At 39.6% G+C, this 16,329-nt stretch overlaps 3 protein-coding genes across 3 annotated transcripts; 1 reads left to right on the top strand and 2 right to left on the bottom strand.

Moving 5' to 3' along the window:
• Positions 1 to 50: 50 nt before the first annotated feature.
• xkr8.3 (XK related 8, tandem duplicate 3) lies at positions 51 to 5,565 on the bottom strand. The gene is made up of 3 exons (XM_077548246.1): positions 4,996 to 5,565; positions 3,750 to 3,937; positions 51 to 1,766 (listed from the first exon to the last, which is right to left on the bottom strand). The coding sequence occupies exons 1-3, from the start codon at positions 5,319 to 5,321 to the stop codon at positions 1,066 to 1,068; spliced, it is 1,215 nt and encodes a 404-aa protein (XP_077404372.1). The 5' UTR covers positions 5,322 to 5,565; the 3' UTR covers positions 51 to 1,065.
• A 1,639-nt stretch (positions 5,566 to 7,204) lies between these two features.
• srsf4 (serine and arginine rich splicing factor 4) lies at positions 7,205 to 10,918 on the top strand. Its single transcript, XM_077548247.1, has 6 exons — positions 7,205 to 7,425; positions 7,830 to 7,999; positions 9,410 to 9,519; positions 9,593 to 9,807; positions 9,897 to 9,974; positions 10,128 to 10,918. The coding sequence occupies exons 1-6, from the start codon at positions 7,319 to 7,321 to the stop codon at positions 10,591 to 10,593; spliced, it is 1,146 nt and encodes a 381-aa protein (XP_077404373.1). The 5' UTR covers positions 7,205 to 7,318; the 3' UTR covers positions 10,594 to 10,918.
• A 74-nt stretch (positions 10,919 to 10,992) lies between these two features.
• On the bottom strand, positions 10,993 to 16,325 carry msto1 (misato mitochondrial distribution and morphology regulator 1). Its single transcript, XM_077548245.1, has 14 exons — positions 16,131 to 16,325; positions 15,641 to 15,770; positions 15,490 to 15,559; positions 15,337 to 15,412; positions 15,155 to 15,212; positions 14,935 to 15,085; positions 13,166 to 13,280; positions 12,853 to 12,987; positions 12,623 to 12,775; positions 12,376 to 12,507; positions 12,130 to 12,311; positions 11,958 to 12,062; positions 11,756 to 11,868; positions 10,993 to 11,682 (listed from the first exon to the last, which is right to left on the bottom strand). The coding sequence occupies exons 1-14, from the start codon at positions 16,212 to 16,214 to the stop codon at positions 11,420 to 11,422; spliced, it is 1,767 nt and encodes a 588-aa protein (XP_077404371.1). The 5' UTR covers positions 16,215 to 16,325; the 3' UTR covers positions 10,993 to 11,419.
• Positions 16,326 to 16,329: the final 4 nt, after the last annotated feature.

Raw genomic sequence — 16,329 nt, forward strand, 5'->3', positions numbered from 1 at the left:
TCGAGATTGTATACAGTATTTTGTTTGTATTTGAAATAAAGAGAAAGGGGTAGACTTTTTTATTTTTATTTTTTTATCTATCTGTGTCATTGTTGTAAATGCAATAAACCAGTGTATCCACCTTTGGCCATTCATACATCACAACAGAATGAGTTATGGCTTTAGTGACATGTTTGTCAGGTGGCCTCTCGTGAGGTAAACAGTTGCTTGCTGTGGCTCAATAGCTGTTGGGAACCACCTAAATTTTGAATCTTATGAACCAGTGATGGTTTATTGGGATTTTTGTTTCACTTTGAAATGAGGTTTACACTCAACAATGGCATTTCCCGTAAACGTTGCTGAGAAGGAAGCTGCCCAACCCATCACTTCCTTCCATGCTACTACAGACATTGTTGAATTCGACCGCAGGTGATAAAAAAAAAAAAAAACAAGTGACGCTTGTGGCCGGAAAACATTTATGATATAAATTCACCCAATTAAATAATAAAAAAAACAGCTTACATGTTGGATACAAAATATACTTTTTTTTAAGTAAAATTCATTGACACTTAATTATAATCCATGTTGCCATGGAGGACAATTAGCAGCAATTCTCATCAATCGTAAACATGTTGAAAAAGTTTTAAAAATTAGCTTGCAAAATGTCCCTCCTGTAATTTACTCCAGTAAATTTGCCACATGCGGTGACGTGACTTGCTAAAGGGCATCTTTTTTTTTTTTTTATGTGCCATATTTCTAACTTCATATGGCTATAATCACAAAGATAAGACTGATTGGACATTCCATTAAGTACACCTGCACAACTGACAACTGTTTCCATCTGTCTTTCACAAAGTCAACAGTGCTCACGTTTGATTGACATTGTATGAGAGGTATTCATGAACATAATGTTTCATTTGTAGTTTGTTATATTGTGCATGGTTGGATCGCACAGCCTAATGTTGGCCCGTGAGTGTCTGCGGTCTCAAGAACAGGCACAAAAACCGGCTAAAAAGATAACAAGCCTCATCAGGAGATGAGTCAGCTCTCATTTATTTATTTTTTCCCTCTCTCTCTCCAACATTTCTACTGGCTTGAGTAAAAGAGTGCCGCATTGTGTGCCATCCTTTTGTTGAGCAGCTGGGAGGGAAGCGCCCCGTCCTGGGTGGGAAATTCTCGGAAGGATACTTCTGCGTCAGGCAAGTCGTCGGGCAGTCCTGGTTCTCTGAGCGGGGGCCTCCACAATTTGGGGTGAAAACAACAATAGTAGATGCATTTGAAGAGCAGTCCCAGCAGGTAGGTAAGAGGTAGCGTGATGAGCAGCGCCATTGCGTACGGTTGGGAGGTCACGGGGTCTCGGTAGCACCACCAAGTGGCCAGGAGGATTCCTCCGTCGGTAGTGATGAAGGTATGGTAGATGATACTTCTGCTTCGAGTCCGACCCTCGGCGACGTTAAACCAGCTGAAGTACCAAATGAGCCCCACGGTGGCCCGGTAGAGCCACTCGCCACCGACGCTGTCCATAAAGTCGGTCCTCTGTCGCCAAGCCCATACGATCAAGCTGGACCAAACGATCAGGAAATGGGCGGCAATGTAGGCGGGCAGGACAGAAGCGAAGAGGGCGAGGGCAGCGACGCGAGGGGAGATGAGCAGCAGGTTCCACAGGAAGTAGACCAACGACGAGCCCCAGCCCTGCTTGGCTTTGTCTGGCAGGAAGGAGCGCAGGCAGCGGTGGTAGTCCACCACCATCCAGGCTATGGACGTGGTTGAGGCCACGATGCTGACGACTGCAAACAGATGTTCCACCATCAGTGTGGCAAACCGCCTTCACGTGAGACGAGTATCAGCTAGCACAGGGGTCAGCACAGTTTACTGTCAAAACAGCCATTTTAGGCCCAATCAATAAGAAAAAATCGGTCACATTTGAACATTCACTTTCTTCTGCCTTTTTTAGTTTTTCATACATTTTTAGACTTTTCTGACTTTTTGTCAAATTTCTGACATTTTTGGACATATGTACTAATTTTCTGCCTCTCAAAGATGAGGGAATAACACCACGGAGCCTCTAAACAGGATATTTAAGCAAGGTTTGACAGCTTTTGAGGAAGGCGGCAGTGGATGCCGTAACTGGTAAAGGTAAACAAAAACCTTTTTAGTCTTTAAAAAGAAAAACAGTGACTTTAAGAATTACAAGATAAACATTTTTAACCAATTTTCTGCCTTTTTTTTTGACAATTTATGTTTTTTTTCTGCCTTTTTTTCCTATCAATTTTCTGATATTTTGGGCAATTTTGTGGACATTTTATAGTAATTTTCGGGATTTATTTTTGTTTTGGGACATTTTATAGTTACTTTTTGAACGTTGTCTTTTCTGCCTTTTTGAAAATGAATTTTCTGACTTTTTTTTGGCAATTCTAAAAAAAAATTGGTAATTTTCTGCTTTCTGTTGGTTTTAGACATTTTATGGTTACTTCTTTTCTGCCTTCATTCTCATTATTATTAAATTATCTGACATTTTTGGCAATTTCATGGACATTTTATGGTAATTTTCTGCATTTACACTTCCTTTTTGGAGATTTTTAGGTAATTAAAAAAACTTTTACATCTATCTTTTGTCTCTTTTTCTGACAACTTAAAAATTTAGACTGAATTTTTTTGAATATTTGATTATTCTTTTTTTAAATCTAACTCATTAATTCAGTTAAAGACTATTTGATCTAAAAAATAAAAATAAATATGTAAGAAAAAATATTAATTTCTAATGTTTTTTGGTTGTTTTTTAAGATACATTGGGAGCCTCTCTGAATTGTTTTGAATATTTGCTTATTCTTTTTTTTAAATCTAACTCATGAATTCATTTAAAGACTATTTTATCTAAAAAACAAAAATAAATATGTAAGATTTTTTTTTAATTTCTAATGTTTTTTTAAGATACATAGGGAGCCTCTGATTTTTTTTTTTATATTTGATTCTTCTTCTCTCTTTTTTTATCCAACTCATGAATTCATTTAGACTATTTTATCTAAAAAATAAAAATAAATATGTAAGAAAAAATATTAATTTCTATTTTTTTTGTTTTTTTAAGATACATAGGGAGCCTGTGAATTTTTTTTTAAATATTTGATTATTCTTTTTCTTTTTTTAAATCTAACTCATAAATTAATTTAAAGACTATTTTATCTAAAAAAATAAAAATGTAAGAAAAAATATTAATTTCTAATGGGTTTTTTTAAGATACATAGGGAGCCTCTGAATTTTTTTAAAAATATTTGATTATTCTTTTCTTTTTTTATCTAACTCATGAACTAATTTAAAGACTATTTTATCTAAAAAAATAGAAATGTAAGAAAAAATATTAATTTCTAATGTTTTTTTTTTAAAGATACATAGGGAGCCTCTGATTTTTTTAAAAATATTTGATGATTATTTTCTTTTTTTATCTAACTCATGAATTAATTTAAAGACTATTTTATCTAAAAAATAAAAACAAATATGTAAGAAAACATATTAATTTATAATGTTTTTTGTTTTTGTTTTTTTAAGCTACATAGGGAGCCACAGGAGAGGGACGAAAGAGCCACATGTGGCTCCAGAGCCATAGGTTGCAAACTCCTCAGCTATAGCATAATAGTCTAAAGAACACTATTGTTCAAACTAACATGACATCACACAGGTCGTCTGAAGAAGCAATTCTCCTATTAGTGGAACCAGCTGTACCAATACATGTGCTTGTTTTGTGTACATTAGCCCTTATATATAAGACAACTCACACTGGACGGTCCTGGCTTTGTTGGTGCGCAGCACCACATAGATCATGAGCGTGAGCTGCGGCGCGCTCTCGCAGAACGTTTCGATGAGCCGCAGCATGCTGAGGTCGTGGGTCAGGTAGACGGCGTATTCGGAGCCTTCCTCTTTCCGCCACCATACCCGAAAGCCTTGTCTGATGGCTGAGATATGCCTGCGTGAGGGGAATGCATGACAGAAGAGTTGTTGAGTGACGTGCAGAGACTCGCGCTGTGGATGTAAACACCTCAACGAAGGAGAACAGATATGGAATGTGACAGCGTGCTGCACCGACGTATTATTTGTCGCCGCCACACCTGAACTTGACGTTTATGGTCATGGCACTTGTCAATTGTAATTATACGTGTGCGCGATGGAGCCGTGGCGACTGATGGGCTAGACAGTTTTTGTGTACAGTACATGGATGAAAGCACCCAAAAAATGTCCTCGAGTGTCTAAGCGTGTAAAATAGACCATTTTTAACCAAGTGATAAGATTTTTTTATAGCAATATTAACACACAAATAAATGTTTTTACCTGTGTTGTGCCAGCCGAGAATGCTTCAGGTGTTCAAAATTGTTAAAAACAATAAAATAAACATAAAAGGTTGGGGGGGGGGGTTTTTAGTTAACAATGGCTCATATAGCATTTTTTGTCACCCAGTTCAGCATTAGCACAGGTAGTAAAAAAAAGATGAGGCAACATTAGCTAACTTGAATAAAAGCATGCAACATTTATAGTGACTATTTTCTTCTTCTTCTGGTTTTATTGAAATTAAGATTAACCAAATAGCATAATGGCCAAACAAGGAAAATCACAACATAGTAATGGGAAAATAAAGCTTCACGAAGGACTTGTCATATTTATTTATTTTTTACTCCTTTAGATGGTGCTCTTAGTTTAAAGATAAATGGCATTGCTTAATTCTAATAATAATAATAATTAAAAAGTGCTTCATAAAGTTCATTTTCCCTTCACTATGCAATTGCCTCAATTTGCAAATGATCATAATTCCTGCCATTTTTAATAAGCACATTGATACTTTAAATATTAATATATATTAAATAAATAATATTGTTTGTATCTAAATATTGAATATTAAAGTACAGCACAGGGGCATAGCAGATTCGCGGATTTGTAAAATATTTATATTAAATAAATATATATATCTAGTTTTCTTTTCCACATGAAGGAAGCATTTTTTCTTAACAATATTTGCGCACACGTGTTTACCTGCATAGGAAACCCAGCTGCAGCACATGCAACAGGCAGGTGAGCTTGACTCTGTCCACAAAGAGCACCGCTTCGGCTCCGATCTCACTTCGGAAGCCGGGCAGCTGGCGGTCATATTTCAACCAGAACCAGCTGAACATTTGGACTACGGAGGACGAAAGGATCATGAGGGCGACCAGTGCCCCGAACCACAAAAAGTCACCATGGCAGTAAAACTCGACGGCGACCCACAAGTCGGAGCCCCAGTCGACCAAGAAAGTACACACGCCGATGACGGAGAAGACGAAATCAATCCAGGAGTATTTTGAAAAAGTCCCGCGCTCCATAACAACTTAGCCCGAGTTAGCCGGCTAGCTGCGCTGTTAGCTAACATTCGGCTGCCGACTCGTACCGTTATTTGTCTCCAAATGAGACCTCACTTTGATTTCAACCCATGGAGTACATTTCATTAAATCTCACAAGTGGACACTGGAATTGGATCATTTCGCCACCCCGACAAACGCAACATTTTTATTTAAAAGTATATCACGCTAAAGTTCTAAACAACTACCCAACAGACAGATTGTTGGCAAAAACAATCCTCTCGGCTTTAATTTAAGCCCCGCCCATAACGGGCATTATCTCACGCGATAGGTCGCAACATCCGGCAAGGAAAGGGTGTTTGTTTAACTTTTGGTGTGATAACTTTTGGGGGAAAATATTTTGTTTGTTGTTTTCAAATTAATATACAAAGTACAAAAAAAAAATGCTATCCCAGGGTTATTAATATAAAACTTATTAAAAGTATTTTAATATTATTGAAACTAAGCCAGTAAAGCCATTATAACAATATTCACAGAACACTACACAGTGTGTTTACACATAGGAAAATTAATAATAGTAAAAACTAATTAAATGTTTTTAACAGACAGTTCTAAAGGATTAAATGCAATGTATGTATGTATGGATTACAATAGACAAACTCGCAAGTCGGCACCCGAAGTCAGACTCACATATTTTATTTATATTATGTGTTCTATAAGCATTTTGTTACAGCTGTGGTTGTTGGTAGCACATTAAAAAATATTAATATAATATTAAATTAGTTATTCATATTAATAATTAAAATATGTTTTTTTAATTCAAATTAGCCCTTGCTCTGCGAATCAGTAAATTTTAGCTATGTACTTTTTCTTTTTTTTTTTGCATCTAACCTTACATCAATGTCATTTTACCCTATATATATATTAGGGGTGTCAAAATTAGTGCGTTAATTTAAAGTTCCTTTAACGGCACTATTTTTATTTATTTTTTTTTTTTTACATGCGATTAACGGCTACCCCTTATCTGGAAAGCCTGTACTGGGGGAATTCCAGTCTCAACGCAGCAGACAGGTCCATGTCAAAATTTAGCAGTAATAAATTGAATAATGATGCATATATTTGTGGAGACTGTGGTCAAGTTGTATTTTACCATTTTAAAAATGTGCAAGTTTTTAATATGAAAAGAAAATGCACTGAGCTGTCACCAACGTCTTACAAATGCAATTATGCCATCTAGTGGAAGAAAACTGACCTAAACACTCGTTTTTTACAGTACAGGACATATTTTTAATTTTAACTCAATTTTATTAATTATTATGAAATTATTGTATCAATGACTAAAAGATGCAGCCATATCTCTATTAGTTAAACTTTTTTTCCTTTCAATTTTACATTACAAGTATGAAAAGTTAGGGGTTTTTTTTATTGTACATTTAGAACAGATATAAAATTTGGGATTAATTGTGAGTTAACTATTGAATCATGCGATTAATTATGATTATATATATATATATATACATAATTTTTGTAATCATAAAATATATATATATATATAGAGAGGGAGAGAGATTCCCAACAACGGTGGAATTTTAACTGTTGTACAGGTTAGGTTAGGGTCATAAATTTTGGGTTGACTAAACTCACCTCACATTATGTTGTTGGGTGCTTGGACAGTGACTGGTAGCTTCTTGACTTTCTGTCAGAAGTGGAGAACCACACAGATACTTAAGTACAAAAAGAGTAGCAAAAGTAGGACTCGTGTACATATACAGGTAAAAGTTTTGTTGTACATACAGCACTGTGAATGTACCAGATAAAACAGTTCCGTGCCTTTTCAAAGGGTGGCGATGGTAAAACTGATAGTCTTTTCCATAACCGCTGGAAAGCCCCGAAGAAGAAAATAAACCACGCCCCGTCGTCGACCCATTGTGCAGATAAAGCTGCGTCGTTTCTCTTCCCGCATTCTTGTTGACCCGTCTGGGTCTTTTTTTGTCGAATTTAGAGCTTCATAATTCGACAAAATGTCCAGGGTGTATATCGGAAGACTGAGCTATCGGGCCAGGGAAAAGGATGTCGAGAGGTTTTTCAAGAGCTACGGGAAGATACTGGAAGTCGATCTAAAAAACGGGTAACGTTTCGGCCCTCTTCTCGATGATACTGCTAGAATGCTAATGTCGACTAGCATAAGCTAACGTGGTGGTATGGGCCTGTTCGTCGATGCAGGCCCTACTGATCGGAATGTATTTTTTGATATTAAAGCAGCAAACGCTTCAGTGTTGATTGCGCTTTAATATGCATTGTTACACGCACTTTCTTTTTCTAATATAATGTTGACTAGTTTGCTACGTGCGCTAGCTAACGCTAGACGTGGCAATGTCACGATGTGAGCGTGTGCGAATGTGCATTTTGTGTAATTCGAATTCATACCTTTCCAGACCATTATTCGCAGTCTCGTAGTCTTCCATGATTAGTAATTAATTTGAGAAATTATAATCTGTTTTATCATTGTAACGAAACAATCGTTCTTTCCAGGTATGGGTTCGTTGAATTTGATGACCCGCGCGACGCCGACGATGCGGTGTACGACCTAAACGGGAAGGAGCTGTGCGGGGAGCGTGTGATTGTAGAGCACACCAAAGGCCCCCGTCGTGATGGAGGCTACAGTGGCGGGGGCGGCGGTGGTGGTGGAGGGGGAGGAAGGAGTAAGTTCACCTACAAAATGTTGCCTTTTCACAATATAAATATTATTATAATTCACTCTTGATTTACTTTGGTGCTAAAATGTTGTCCTTGGTGGCTTGTGTGTACTGCATTCACTTAATATTGGTTGTGTGAGCATTTTGAACGATTGACCTCCCCCACTAAATTCACTTTGGTTCAGTCCTGTTACTAATGTGGTCACCTGGAATGTTTTTAAGCTTTTTTTCATTATGATTAACAATTCCCTTCTCCCCAAATACGGTCGACGTGATGTCTAACCGGTGGCCAAATTTCCGTTGTTACTTCCTTTTACACTTCTACATAAGCACTTACAAATATAGACACTCTAGCAACCGATCATTGTGCATTGCTGCGCAACTCTTTAAGATTTAGTGAGTGCAGTATGAAAAGGGGTTAAATCACATACGTGAGCATGTATGAACCAATTTTCCCGTGTTCAGCAGATACTTACAAAAAGCGCACACCCCGCCTCATTGTATTCTATATTCATGATTGTTTTTGATGGCCCCCTTTGAAAGAGGTGTGTCCTAGTTTTTGCTATTGGAAATTTCTAAGCGGTCGATGGGTTTGCAAATTGACCCATTTAATGAAAATTGAGTGCAGTGTACCCGAGCCACCAATCAGTAGTGAAATTAAACCATGTAGCAATTTACAAAAAGTAGCTACAAAAGGAAAACAATTTTCATTTGGTAATTCTGAATTTAATATTGTTCAGTATGTTGTGAATGCTGTTTTTATTCAATTTTTTTTACATTCTATTAAAGTTGATTGTCAATTTTAAAGGTAAAGCTTTAACAAAGAACCTCAATGTTTCAATTGAAAGAGTCCTTTGCTGACTGCCCGCCCTATTGCTGGCCATGGTGTCCCCCCTTTCCAAGAGTGTGGTTTGACCATTCTGGGCCCCTGGGCAGACCAAAAAAGGGAGCCATTGTGAATGAAGACCGCTATTGCCATTAGGCCCAGCCCAGGCCGGGTGGTGAGGATGCCATGGGGGTTAGGAACAGATGTGGGTTCAGCCTAAAAAAAGAACATTTACTCTAACAGTCAGTTGTTGTTTTTTAGGCTAGCTTAGAACATTTTGTTCATCGGAACTTCTTCAGTTGTGTGTAATTTTAAATATTTTACAGTAAATCCTATGATTTGATGATTTATTGTTTTTTGTTACTGTAGCTTAACTTGACGATATTGATAAATATACATAGATTTTTCTTTCTTTCTTTTTTTAAGTGATTTATGAGCTTAAAATTTTCCAGTATTTTCTTTCTTAATTAATTATTATTTTCAGAGTGGCTTTAAGTTATTTGTAGAGTAGTTTGGAGTTCAGAATAATACGTACATTTCCGTTGCTGCGCGGTCCTCATTTTGTTGCTCTATCCTTGTTACCTTGAAAGGTGGTTACGGAGGACGTTGGGGCAGAGACCGCTATGGTCCACCTATTAGGACGGACTATCGGCTCATTGTTGAAAATCTGTCCAGCCGTTGTAGCTGGCAGGACTTAAAGGTACGTTTCATCATTTGAATATAATACACGTGTATTGTCACCGCCATCTGAAATGTACTTTTTCATTCTTAAGGATTACATGAGGCAAGCGGGGGAGGTGACTTACGCCGACACGCACAAGGGCCGAAAGAATGAAGGCGTGATTGAGTTCAGGCTCTACGCTGACATGAAGCGGGCTCTGGAAAAGCTGGATGGCACAGAGGTCAACGGCAGAAAGATCCGTCTCATCGAAGACCGCCCCGGAGCCAAACGCCGCCGCTCCTATTCCCGCAGCAGAAGCCGTTCCAGGTACGAAACAGGAAAATAAAATGCAATTACATGACTTTTTAAAATGGTTCCATCCTAGTGTACTGTATTAACACCTGTTGCCAATCCAGGTCCCGCTCCAGGAGCCGCAGGTCCCGCAAGAGCCGCAGCCGCAGTGAAAGCAGCAGCCGAAGCCGCTCCCGCTCCAGGTGAGACATCCACCAGGACAGCACTGTTGCTAAACTGTTTCATTCCATTTTCTGTACTTTGTACTGATTGAAGAGGGAATGGATTGAAATCAATACAAAGACACATTGTACATTCCTAATTTAGTATTTAATCATGTGGCCTTCTCCCCGCAGGCCTGCTTCCCGCTCCCGCAGTCACTCCGACAGCAAGAAGAGCAAAGGAAAAAACAAGAAGGAAGATGAGCGCAGCAACGGAGACCAGAAGGACAAAGACCAGAGCAGGAGCCGCAGCCCCAAGAGCAAAAAGGGCAAGAAAGAGTCCAAGAAGAGCAAGGACGATTCGAGGTCCAGGTCCCGATCCAGGTCTCGCTCCCGTTCCGTCTCCAGGAAGTCTGTATCAAAGGGGCGTGACCCTCCCAAGAGCGACGACGAGGCAGGCGAGCGGGAGCGGGGTTCTCGTTCCTGCTCCCCAGCCGACTCCAAATCCAGAGCCAGATCCAAATCAAAGTCCAAGTCTAAATCCAAGTCCCGCTCCCCTACGCCAGTCAAAGAGCGCTCTCGTTCCGCTTCCCGTTCGGTGTCTCGCTCCAAATCCCGCTCTAAATCCCGTTCGCAGTCGCGCTCTCGTTCCCGCTCATAGTTGTTTTTTGAACTGTTTGTCGCCACCCAATTTCCCATTTTTGATAAGTAGCTGTACGACCCAAACGCTTGCTCTTGATGTCATATGCACATCTGCTATTTCATTTGCTTTAACATTTTTCTCCTTTTAATGTAGACAGAAAAATTGAGTTTTTTTGTTGAAATAGTCTGTGATTTTCAAGTTTTATAATTTGGTGGTATATTTTTTCCCCCCTTGTCCTCAAAGATAAATGCTAAATGTGTACCGTTGTGCTTGATTGGAATACATGTTTCACCTTTTGTGAAAGCTCTTTAATGTTTTATTTCGAATAAATAAAAAAAAGGCCTCTTGACTGTTTTGATTTATGGTCTCAGAAGTTTCCATGCTTGTTTGAAAATGACTACTGCTTAAAATACAATCTCATAGCTAGTCATGTTTAATATGAAGTTGGGTGACTTCTCATCTGTAATCACACTCAAAAATATTTACATTGAAATATGTTTTACATATGGCACGCAATATTACACATTTGTCTAATAGTACTGGGCCACTGAACTTTTTTTTTTTCCTTCTCTTACAGTATCTCATGAATGAAAAACTAAAACTGCAGGTTGATGATGGAATTGACATGATCCAAACCCCACTATTTGCAGTACTTAATATTGGCAGAGACCAAAATGCTTGCAAAAAAGATTTTCCACATGGAATTCATTATCTTAATGCCAAGCCCCAAAAGTGTCAGCTTGTAAACGTTTACCAACAACTAACTGCCCTAAGCAGTTTTTATTCCCACCTTAACATGTCTTGATACCGCAGAGGGAGTGTAAGCAAGTCCATCCAACACACATCAGTCGTCGTCCTCCTCAGAAGACGACCGCGCCGCTCCGCCGCTCTCATCCCGGTATTGCCGAGCCAAAAAGCGCAACTGCTCCAGTGCGTCACCGTAGTCCGCCATTTCGGGACCTTGCGAAAGAAAGCTGGGGGCCACGCGGCGGATGTCGAAAGCGCTGACGCTGCGATGCAACTCCGACAGCCATGGTTCCAGCGCGGGACCCGACTGGATGGAAGTGATGACTGGTACTGAGGAGATGACGGGCGGGGCGGCCATTGCTATGAAGAGCAGATCATTTAGCATAGAAAATGACTCCATATGTTTTGAAGTGGAGCATCTTATGAAACTCACAACTGGTTGGAAGCATGTTGCAATTCTGTAGACCTCGATCGGTGAGAGCTTGGCTGAATATCTGAGGGAAAGGTGAGGTCACTTTGCTGGGACTGGATACCAGCTGCAGAGCCCTGAATGGGAAATTACATTTCAACACCAAATATATACCAAGAGTAGAGCTGCATACTTATTTTTTTTAAGTTAAAGTTTTAGGCCTTACAGAGGAGCTGTCGGATAGAAAGATGAGATATAAGACGCCAGGATGTCTTCCCCACTGTGGAGGTTGTGAAGAATAGATGGCGCTTCTGTCCCTGGAGCAACAGAACTGATCAGAAAGAAAAATTAATATTTCAAGATTTTCTCCACAAACTTCAAAACGCAACTAAATGTACCTGGTGAGTCTTTGGTCTTCCAAGCCTTTGAGTGTCACCCACTGGCCATAGCACCGACCGTCGACTGCCTCGCCACATGTTGACAGTGGTTTCCATGGCAACGAGTCACAGGCGCTCAGGGCGTCGGGGAGCGAGGTGCCGTGCGCTATTGGAAACGGGAGGGCACCGTAAGCAGCCACCACCTGTAATTAAATATCAAGCTCAACATAGAGAAAACGTACAAACAAAAACAATAACAATCAAAACCTTTCTCCCCGACGTTGACAGCGAGTCTGCCAGCTGCCACATTGGGATGCAATTACTCCTCAGCCTGTACGGCACAGTGAGCGCATCCAGAGCGAGAGCCAGGACGGCGCCGGAGTGGTACCAAAGTGACGGCTACAACACATAAACAAACATTTATGGTGCAGTGAAAAAATGTAATTGTAATCCACTTCATTCTGAATTTTCACCCAAAAGTCTTTCTACAAGTAGTAAAACAAACAAAACATACGTCATAGTTCAGATAAGGGAAGCTTATGGGCGATGACGGTCGTAAACCCAGTCCCCCTCGCAGCGTCAGCGGACAGAAGAAGGAGCTGTGATTGGCCATGTGGACCATCCCTAACGCACAGTTCAACAGATGGTAAAGGTTCTTCATTGGAGTCTGCTTGGACAGAGAAAAAAAAAACTGTCAACATCTGGACTAAACAATTACCATTGAGAAAGCGGAGTCAAACTCACTGAATTTGGGTGACTGACGGGGGCCGTCCCGTAGGTGAGGATGCCTCGACCACCGTAAGCATCGTGTAGCATTTCGGTGACCTTTGAGCCAAGACCGGCAAAGCCATCTGTGAGGTCACACAGCACCTGGAAACCCTAAAATGGAGATGTCGTCGCAGGAAGTTCATCAAGCTCTTGTCACTCTTTAAATGAAAATCAATATAATAAATAAAATAATAATAATAAATCATAACAACTGAATAGGAATTAGAGAGTATTTAAAAAAAAATCTGTAAAAATGTTAAAATCATGTGATGATGTTTTAAGAGCGTACCTGGAAGTAGTCACACTCCTCAACAAAGAAATGAAGTTTGTCATCCAGATCATCCAGCACTGCCCCCTGCAGCAGTGCTTCCCCCTGCCCAAAAGCCTCTAGACGGTCAGCCTCTCTGCTCATTAAAAAAAAAAAGGGGGGGGGGGTCATGTTTCCATCCAAAGGTTTCGAAATTTTAATGCTCATTTTGTGAAAAATGCGCAAAACGGACATGCGACTTATGCCCGTTTACATCCGCTCTTCTTTTGCGAATATGCGCCGTGGGAATGTTGTTTTTGACGGACTGAACGGAAGTAGTTTGTCTTGTTGGCTTCCCTCCCGCATGTGAGTGAAGTGTTCCGTTACATTGAGAGCTGATGTTAATAAAGCCATCTAAAATTGCCTCAATGTTTTGTTTTTCTTTAATCAATTATATAAAAAAAAATGTTTTTCTTCGTCTCCCCAAACATATCTTACTTTATCATCCGCCATTTATTGTGACTACAAATGCGCGTGTGACGTAGTATCGGTCAAAATGTGTGACGTATATCCGGTCTTGTAGTCGCTTATTCGCAAAACCTGTTTCCATCGCCAAAATGCGCATTTTCCTTTTTTCAAAAACCACCCCCTCCAAGCGTAAAAACTTTTTTTGCGAAATTTGGGGCCTTTTTTCGAATTTCTGCCATTTCCATTCAGTTTCTTTTTCGCAATTCTTGAAAATTCTAATAAAAATTGGTGGATGGAAACTCTTAGATATTATTAACATTTAAATTCTTTATTTCATATATTAACTCTTTGACTGCCAAAAACATTTAATAATGTTTAGTAAAATCCAAATGAGGGCTGCCAAAGACGTTAAAAGACGTTAACTAGGTTTTTTTTTTGGTGGGGGGGGGGACGGGTGGAGGAAAGCCTTGGCCAGCTGTGCTGAAAGTATCAAGCAGCTCGAGTTAGTATAATGACTATTTTTGGGCACTAGATGGCAGCGATGACTCTCTTTGGACAAGATCGGGTAAGGCGTCAGTAGAAGACGTGAGGCGGAGCTAGAGTGTTGAGGGGAGAATGTTTCCATAGTCCAAACACAAAATTTTCTGTGGACCTTGAAAGATCAGTCAAAATGCTTAAATTAGCTGGCACCCACAGCATCCCTTTTCTGAAAACGGCTGGCAGTCAAAGAGTTAACCATTGTTATACATTATTAACATTTTAATTCTTTATATTAACCATGTAAAAATGTTTTGTAGATGTGAGGTAGTGTTGAACTCAGTATAATTTGACCTTAAGCTGGAACATATTGTTTGGTCTAAAAAATTCCTTCTCAGTGTTCTGTGCGAAAACACACATTTGGTCCTTGAGAACAGAATCAGTCTCGAACACACACCCCTGACCCTGACTCTGTTTTCGCCATCGCTCATGGAAAAAGTACCCAGAGAGTATGTTTTGTCTACAAATGAAAGAGAGGCAGTCTGTTTAACTATAAGAAGTCATTTTACACGCGGAAGAGACACATTCGGCACTCTGAAATTCCACCTGTTATGTGATGTTTGGAGTCTGTCACGATGTCCAGAGATCTCTGTTTTTTTTTATTAAATCATTTTTGCAAAGGTGTTTTTTCTTACATTAAATCTGTCTTCAAATTTTTGGAACACGCAAAGAGGACAAATAATTTTATTCCTCTTCAAAACCCACCTAATGACAGCACATAATATCCCTCCTTTTTTCCTGTTGACAAACCTGCCGCTCAGCTAAAGCTCAAAAGTTAAAAAAAAAAATCTTAATTTTTAACTCACCCATCATGGTTGTACTGGTGGATAACTGAGATGGTTCGAGGGTGCAAGTGAATGCGTAGAAAGTCAGACCAGACTTTGACGCTGCCCTCCAGCCTGTAATTCTTCTGGATTCGAGCAAGCTGACTGTTGACAGTATTGACGCTTTGAGAACCTGTGAGGCGGGTGAATAGTTCAAGGAAAGAAATGCGTAATGAGTTTGCGTTGATTAGATTTTACTTACGTTCGAATTGAGATCGGGAGCTGGATGAAAAATCTGCCTTGGTCAGTATGTCCCCTCGCTGAGTACAAAAGAGCATGGTCGATGTGCGTATTGCATGTTTAGACTGACATTATAACCTCAAGCACTGTTGTCATGTTTAATTGTTTAAATATTAGCTTGTTGTTTTCACTACAAATACTCACATCCAACTTGTCCAGGTCTTCAAGAAAGGAGTTTTTTGCAGGGGGGCTTTCTTCATGTATCATCAGGCTACCATCCCTGTTATGTGGAGTATATTTCACATTCAAATTTACTGCGTCGGTGTAAACACTGCCACACTGTTACTCTATATTTACCAGGAAAGAGCAGACGTTTCTTTGCCAGAATCATACAGACTTCCCTCTTGCCGTAGAGTTTGCAGACTTCCTTTATGACAAAATATATTATGTGATATATATGGCTTCTTATACAGTCACACCAGAACAAACAATAAGTTTACGGTGTTACCTTTGAGGTCCATTGCAATGAGGCGTGGAGTGTAGGTGATGCTACCACCAAGAGTTTGGCCTTCACGAAACATGACATCACTCTGGATCTCTCCAGGTGGCATCTCTGGGTCGTATGGCAGTGATGCATCCTACAAACAAAATGGCTTCATCACTTATATTATTAGAATACAAAGTCGACATCAAATATAGTTATGACTATTGATTACTTAAAGGGTTAGATTACCATCACCAATAATATAACATGTGATTTCACTATGTTTTTGGAACAAACCTCACACTTCCAAGCAATTATTGACTAGTTTAAAACTTTACAATCAACACACTTCCCTCTCTACATTCCTGCTTTTCCTTCGAGATCAAGCTTCGCTGGTCTGATAAAATAAAACCATGACACTTACCTTAAGAAACTTTACGCTTTGGGAGCCTTTTGTTAACACATGCAAAGCTAACATTGAGCTAGCTAAGTTAGCCGGCACCGTGTTCCTCACCTGTAAATTCCACCAATGAGTGCCCACAAAGTTGGAATAATGTCCCAGCTGAAGCGTGATGACCTCCCTACAAATGGTACTCATTCTGACGGAAAGCGAATATTATGTTAAAATAAGAAACGTTTTAATTTTAGGAATGAGTGTCATGGTTGGAAATGACAACACAAAATGGGGACAACCTACAGCAGTGTGAACGATT

This window comes from Vanacampus margaritifer, chromosome 17, assembly GCF_051991255.1.
Source record: "Vanacampus margaritifer isolate UIUO_Vmar chromosome 17, RoL_Vmar_1.0, whole genome shotgun sequence".
Lineage (NCBI taxonomy): Eukaryota > Metazoa > Chordata > Actinopteri > Syngnathiformes > Syngnathidae > Vanacampus > Vanacampus margaritifer.

What these genes read in the sequence shown, in the direction of transcription:
- xkr8.3 (XM_077548246.1), bottom strand. Translation starts at nt 5,321, where the DNA reads ATGGAGCGCGGGACTTTTTCAAAATACTCCTGGATTGATTTCGTCTTC. An exon ending in CAGCTGGGTTTCCTATGCAG is followed by an intron (nt 3,938 to 4,995) that starts GTAAACACGTGT and finishes CCCCTCACGCAG; the next exon opens with GCATATCTCAGCCATCAGAC. An exon ending in CAAAGCCAGGACCGTCCAGT is followed by an intron (nt 1,767 to 3,749) that starts GTGAGTTGTCTT and finishes ATCTGTTTGCAG; the next exon opens with TCGTCAGCATCGTGGCCTCA.
- srsf4 (XM_077548247.1), top strand. Translation starts at nt 7,319, where the DNA reads ATGTCCAGGGTGTATATCGGAAGACTGAGCTATCGGGCCAGGGAAAAG. An exon ending in GAAGTCGATCTAAAAAACGG is followed by an intron (nt 7,426 to 7,829) that starts GTAACGTTTCGG and finishes CGTTCTTTCCAG; the next exon opens with GTATGGGTTCGTTGAATTTG. An exon ending in GTAGCTGGCAGGACTTAAAG is followed by an intron (nt 9,520 to 9,592) that starts GTACGTTTCATC and finishes TTCATTCTTAAG; the next exon opens with GATTACATGAGGCAAGCGGG.
- msto1 (XM_077548245.1), bottom strand. Translation starts at nt 16,214, where the DNA reads ATGAGTACCATTTGTAGGGAGGTCATCACGCTTCAGCTGGGACATTAT. An exon ending in AGGAGTGTGACTACTTCCAG is followed by an intron (nt 12,988 to 13,165) that starts GTACGCTCTTAA and finishes TCTCCATTTTAG; the next exon opens with GGTTTCCAGGTGCTGTGTGA. An exon ending in CAACATGCTTCCAACCAGTT is followed by an intron (nt 11,683 to 11,755) that starts GTGAGTTTCATA and finishes TGCTCTTCATAG; the next exon opens with CAATGGCCGCCCCGCCCGTC.